We start from the raw sequence: 6,531 nt of genomic DNA on the forward strand, positions 1-6,531 counted from the left end.
GGGGCAGCGGAGGGGGGTGAAGGGTGTGATTGAGCAGCAGGAGGAGTGATGGAAGGAAAGGAACAGAACACGGATTATTCATCCATAACTGACTATTTATAGAGCGGGAGGGAGGCCCTGGTGTGTCGGTCTACGCTGAGAGCGGATCACAGTCTGCTGGGTTGATGAGCCTCGTTTACCCAAGAGGAACCGAAATGAGCTTAGCCTCTCTCTTTGAAGAGCCCCAATTAAACACCCCGATACACTGCAGCATGCCTCCCAGAATACGGAGGCTATCAGTGCAGCTGAGCTTTTTGTACAAACAGTGGTTTTCTCTTTCCTGATTGAACTGTGTATCAGTAAATATAAAAGACAGGGGGGGTTGGCTTTAGAATTAGTCATTTCAGAGATATGTGTTGTAATTGTAATGAGAACGCGGGGGAGCGGAGCGAGAGAGATTGGCTCTTTTTTGGGGGGGGGGTGGGGGGGTGCACGGGGGGTGCGCGCGGAGGGGGTTCCTGAAGATTCTGCTTGCTATCGCAGATTCATTACCACCGCAGGTAAGAAAGTCCACTAATTACTTCCATTCCTATACCAGAGAAGTCTGATGATGAAACTACTGCAGTGCAGTGCGGCCTGCTGCTTTTAGCACAGCGGCGTTAGCGCAAGGGGGGAGGCTGGCGGAGGGAGAAATCGGAGGACGGGATTCATTGTCATGCAATGGAATCGATTGAGGAACGGCCCCAACTACTGTGCTGCACATTACATCTACATGCTCCACGCTGCTCAGCTCTGCTGTGATCAATGAGATATTGTGGGGTCTTCTTTCAACCCTGGAACGATCAATACGGCAATTGGCCCCAGCCCTCTGAAGAACAATCCTTCACGGCTTCATTTTCCTCACGTCAATTTGGTCTGATTTATTCGTCTGATTTATGGCCAGGGGAGGGGCGTCAGGGTGATGGTATGACTCAGGTCTCTGCTGGGCTGTAAATAATAATAAGAAGAAGAAGAACTTTATTTGTATAACGCTTTTCCTGCAAACGTTGCAGCTCACTCAAAGTGCTTTAATCATTATCTAATCTTAATTGAGTTATTTTGTAATTTAAAGGCAATATTAAAAAGGATGGGTTTTTATCATCTTAATATAATTATTTAGTCATTTAAAGAAGGCAATATTAAAAAGATGGGTTTTTAGTCTTGACTTGAACATTATGTGCTGAGGTTGCATCCCTAATATAAACTGCAGTGAGACACAATCTGGGTGCATAAAATGAGAATGCAGCCTCACCAAATCTCTTCTTTTGTACATGTGGTAAACCGCCCCCCTGCCGCTGGGCCTGGAGAGGTTAACAGAACCTCTGAGGTCCGAGAGTGAACCCTGTTCCATTTGGTTGTTAAGTCTGATGTCAAACGTGACGTTTTGCAATTTCCGGGTCCAAACCAGAAATTCCCTCCACCAGATGTACCAGTGTACTAAAGCACCAGAGTACCAGTGTACTAAAGCACCAGAGTACCAGTGTACTCAAAGCACCAGAGTACCAGTGTACTAAAGCACCAGAGTACCAGTGTACTAAAGCACCAGAGTACCAGTGTACTAAAGCACCAGAGTACCAGTGTACTACAGCGGTAGAATGACAGTTCAATCGTTTTTTAGACTGGGATCTATTCATACAACAAGGGACACAGCAGCACTTTACCGTTTTTTCCATATTTGTCAGCGTCTTTGAGCCTCGGAAAATAGACATGGGTCATTGAAACATGGGTCATTGAAAGTGCTTGAATTCCCCTCTCTCTCTCTCTCTCCTTCTCTCTCTCTCTCTCTCTCTCTCTCATCTCTCTCTCTCTCTCTCTCTCTCTCTGTCTATGTCTCTCTCTGTCTCTCTCTTAATATAAATATATAAAAATATATATTCAAAAATGTTTTACTTAGCTCGTCAACTAGTAAATAAGTCTCTGTATTGCTTAACTTTACACATATTCACAATATATTGTTTTGCTGTGCTGTGGTAGAGAAGGCAAGAGACCGTCTAGTGTTACACACATTCAAGCCTCTCTTTTTAATTGTTGTCTGTGAGCCGATAGTTCCTATTATATAAGTTCTCATCTAGATCTGTCTCAAACTATGCCGTGTTGGGTCCTTGAATTTGAGGGAATTGAGTCTTGAAAGTCCTTGAAAGGTGCTTGAATTTGATGTTTCAGATGGTGTGGGAACCCTGGGTTCATCTAAGGGTTAGTTTATTTTCTATGTGAGTGTTTCTTAATGGGACGTACTATTTTCCATATCCGAGAAATGGCCGTCAACCTGTCCCGTTTATTTTGCGTCAACAAGCGATCCGTCATCTCCGCGCGGGTTCATCTCGAGGGGGATGATGACAGCTGGCGATTATTTCACGTGACAGGTTCAACGCGCAGCATTAGGAGAAGCTGAGGGAGGAAGGTGGTAATTCGGGGGCGATACAAAAAGACAGGCTGAGTGAGCCGTGTCGCTATAGAGAGGTGGTATTTACGGCTCATTTAGGCGGCTTGTGCTGCTAACTGCCTCCCTGAGACGGGCCCCCAAACATAAATCTCTTTTTTGTTGTTGTGATGATGTTGGAGTGATGGGTTTGTTTGTTTTTGTCCCCACCCACTGTAAATGGTTGATAGCTGATAGGAATGTATTAGTCACGTTGCTTAACTCTGGAGAGAGAGAGAGAGAGAGAGAGTAGAGGAGAGAGAGAGAGAGAGAGAGAGAGAGAGAGAGAGAGAGAGAGAGAGAGAGAGAGAGAGAGAGAGAGAGAGAGAGATGAGAGAGAGAGAGAGAGACAGAGAGAGAGAGAAGAGAGAGAGAGAAGAGAGAGAGAGAGAGAGAGAGAGAGAGGAGAGAGAGAGAGAGAGAGAGAGGAGAGAGAGAGAGAGAGAGAGAGAGAGAGAGAGAGAGAGAGAGAGAGAGAGAGAGAGAGAGAGAGAGAGAGAGAGAGAGAGAGAGAGAGAGAGAAAAAAAACTGGCTAAATTTGAGAAAGGAAGTGAGAATTTCTGAGCGGAAAACAGCTCAAACGAACGGTTGCCAAGAAACGTCTCTTGTTGTTGTGAGCGTTTACTGTCACTTCCCTCGCCAATAACTATACATTTTATTATACCGGTATTCTTTTCAAATCCATTCTTCCTTCCTTCCTTTAAGCTTGTAGGTGTCGGTTATATAATTTCCCAGAGACTTAAAGTGTTCAGCCTGTTTTGGCTGATAATGTCACCATGGAAGTTACCATGGAAACAAACCACACAGTATCTGTTAAAGGGAAAGCTATTTCATTCTTCATAAAAATAAAAAAAAAACATCATAATCTGCCAGTTCATAGTCATCCCACACTCCTCCTATGAGCATTCACAGCCCCCCCCCCCTCCCCCCTCCCCCTTGTTTTGATATGGTTGTCATGTCCTCGTCCTGGGCATGGTGGATGTTGGCTGTCGTCCCCCCCCCCCCCAGAGGGAAGTCAGTTATCCCCAGGGCCAGACATCTTATCAGGCCTCAAGGCAGCTCGGCAGAGGGGAACAGCAACATCCAACACCCGTGAGCCGAGGCCAGGGGAAGCTCACCTACCTCCAGGGGCTCCAGTGCTGCTGGTTTAGTAGTTTCACTGATGTTGTTTTTGGGGGGCGGCACCGTGCGTATGCCCAGCTCAATACACACTACTACACACTAGGGCCGGTCCTAGGCATAGGCGAACTAGGCGGTCGCCTAGGGCGCCAAATGCCCCATTCTTTTACATTTCAATAATTTTGTCTCTATGACTTTCATGTCTCTATGAGAATATGTCTCAGCCTACTGTCTATTTTTGTCTTGAAACCATTGTTGTCCATATTTTTACTGTTGAATGTGTGGGTGGTGATGAGGCAGTATTTGGTGGCTTAATGTGGTGGTGGTGGCGCCCCTAAAAAAAAAAAAACGGGGGGGGGCCATCAAATCATACTCTCGCCTAGGGCACCTAAATGCCTAGGACCGGCCCTGGCACCGTGCGTATGCCTAGCTCAATACACACAACTACCACACAGCTGCTGCAATCAGGCTGCAGCACTGGCTCCATCTGAAAACACAGTATCACGACGACGGTGTAGCTAGCGGAGCGTTACCTGGGAGGCTGGGGGAGGTAGAAATCGGAGGACGGGGCTCATTGCAATGCACGGAGGAGTGGAATGAGGAATACTATCGAACCAAACCATTCCAGTCTCTACCCCCTCCAGCCTCTCCTGACCGCTCCAGCCTCTCCTGACCGTTCCAGTAGCTCGTGACGTTAGAATTATAAGGTTCTAGGATCTACATTTTTGGTGGAAATTGAGTTTTTTTACATAATCTGATCCATTAGGTGTTTATTAATGCCTGTGTGGTGTTATTTTTAAAATGTTGACATGTTTTTAGTTAGTAATTAATAAAATACAAAGATTCCATCTCACAAAACATAATGGAATGTAAAAACTTTGACGCTCAATATCTCTGAACTGCCCTAAACGGAGATAGAACCTTATCATTCTAAAGGGAGATAGAACCTTATCATTCTAAGCTCACGAGCTGTACATTAGCGGGTTGGGATTACTGTTGCTTTGAGGTGATGCTGTACAGTACAGGAGCTCATGGTGTGTTCCCTCCCGTGTTGTGACCCCTCAGATTGCCTACGCTGCTGTGGACTGCACTAAAGGACAGAACCATGAGCTATGCAAGCAGGAGAACGTGGAGGGCTACCCCACCTTCAACTACTACAACTATGGCAAGTTTGCAGAAAAATACAACGGAGATAGAGGGGTAAGTAACACTAAGTTTTATAAATGTAAGTTTATAAAAGTTATTAGTATTATTGTTGTTATTGTTATTATTATTATTGTTGTTGTTATTATTATTGTTATTGCTATTATTATTATTATTGTTGTTGCTACGTACTCTTCTATTAACCTATGATAGAATATCATAAGTGGTTGATGATAATAATATATCATATTGTGTTGTGAACGTTAAAGCTTTGTAGCCTCATCCCTCTCTCTCTCTCGCCCTCTCTGTCTCTCTCTCTCTCTTCCTCTCTCTCTCTCTCTTCCTCTCTCTCTCTCTCTCTCTCTCTTCCTCTCTCTCTCTCTCTCTCTCTTCCTCTCTCTCTCTCTCTCTCTTCCTCTCTCTCTCTCTCCCTCTCTCTCTCTCTCCCTCTCTCTCTTCCTCTCTCTCTCTCTCTCCCTCTCTCTCTCTCTCTCTTCCTCTCTCTCTCTCTCTCCCTCTCTCTCTCTCTCTCTCTCTCTCTCTCTCTCTTCCTCTCTCTCTTCCTCTCTCTCTCTCTCTCTCCACCTCCTCTCTCAGGAGGCGGGGTTCATAGGCTTCATGCGCAGCCTGAGGGGGCGGGACCAGGAGAAGGTGGGCAGCAAGAGGAAGGAGGAGCTCTAATAGGCTGGCGGGGCGGAGTGGGAGGAGGAGCCTGTCGGAGTGGGAGGAGCCTGTCGGAGTGGGAGGAGCCTGTCGCTGCACTGTGACCCTGACAGGGCTCCTCTCAGCACTGATGTGGTTGATGACACTATGAGAACCTCAGCGTCAAGCAAGAAAAGGCTTATTTTTTTATACCGCAGTGATCCTGTTTGTAATACAGTACCAGTGGAGTACCTACCGTCAGAACCACTTGAGACGACTTTTTTTCATGAATATTTTGATGGAACAAACTTAAAAAACAAAACAAAAAAAGAACCAAAAAAACAAAACAAATCAACAAAAAACTGATATTTTTTTTTCTTTTCCTCCAAAATACTGTGACTGCATTTGTGAAAAGCTACACCTTATACTGTATCTATGCAATACTGAGGCCTCGCTGCCAACCCCTGAGGATCTGTGTGGTTGAACCTGTGGCGGTGGCGGTTATGGCGGCTGGTCGGGGGATGGAGAAGGAGGGAGATGGTGGTTGTTCTGCATGTCCCACCACACAGCCAGCTTACATTACATCATATACCAACCATAGAGGTCACTTCTACAGTCTTATCAACCCCCCCCCCCCCTCTCGTTCGTTCGTTCGTACCCTTGAAGAGGAATATACAATTTAGGTTTGTTCCAATATTTTTGTACAGAACTTGTCATGTTACTCTGCAGTAAAGTCTCTTGCTTTCAAAAGAAAAAAACAATTATGTAGTAGCTCCAAAACTGTGGCCTTAAAATGTGTTTGGAAACAAATTATTCACTTCACTTCAGACGAAGATATGGTGACACTTAGACCCTAAAGCATATCAGAACTCTAGTGATAATGTGCGGTTCTGCCTCGGCACTTGTGTTTCAGAATCAGTCGTGAGGAGAAAAACGGCAGAAAATTCAATAGATCACAGGAACAACAATAACAAAACAAAAAAAGCCAAAAACAGTAATGTGAATTGTTATGCTACACTCATTTCTCGACAGTTAATGATTTGTGGAGGCGTCCTTGTTCTAATAATTATGCATACTATTACCTCTCTATGGCCCTACTGTACATTCCTCTAGTATTTATAGAGATATGGCTCAAGAGCGTGGCTCCCTGCGAGCATATTTATCATTTCAGCATTTGGGCCAGTTATAC

The 6,531-nt window shown here is 45.1% G+C and overlaps 1 protein-coding gene across 1 annotated transcript in view; it reads left to right on the forward strand.

Annotated features, from left to right (window-relative positions):
- The window catches only part of pdia5 (protein disulfide isomerase family A, member 5), a 38,551-nt gene extending 33,143 nt beyond the window's left edge, over positions 1-5,408 (forward strand). Inside the window, exons 8-9 of the mRNA XM_080537054.1 lie at positions 4,623-4,757; positions 5,298-5,408. Coding sequence (XP_080393180.1) covers positions 4,623-4,757; positions 5,298-5,381 — 219 coding nt within the window. The 3' untranslated portion in view covers positions 5,382-5,408. The remainder of the gene's footprint in view (positions 1-4,622; positions 4,758-5,297) is intronic.
- Positions 5,409-6,531: the final 1,123 nt, after the last annotated feature.

This window comes from Nansenia antarctica, assembly GCF_963989245.1.
Source record: "Nansenia antarctica genome assembly, chromosome: 7".
Taxonomy (NCBI): Eukaryota; Metazoa; Chordata; class Actinopteri; order Argentiniformes; family Microstomatidae; genus Nansenia; species Nansenia antarctica.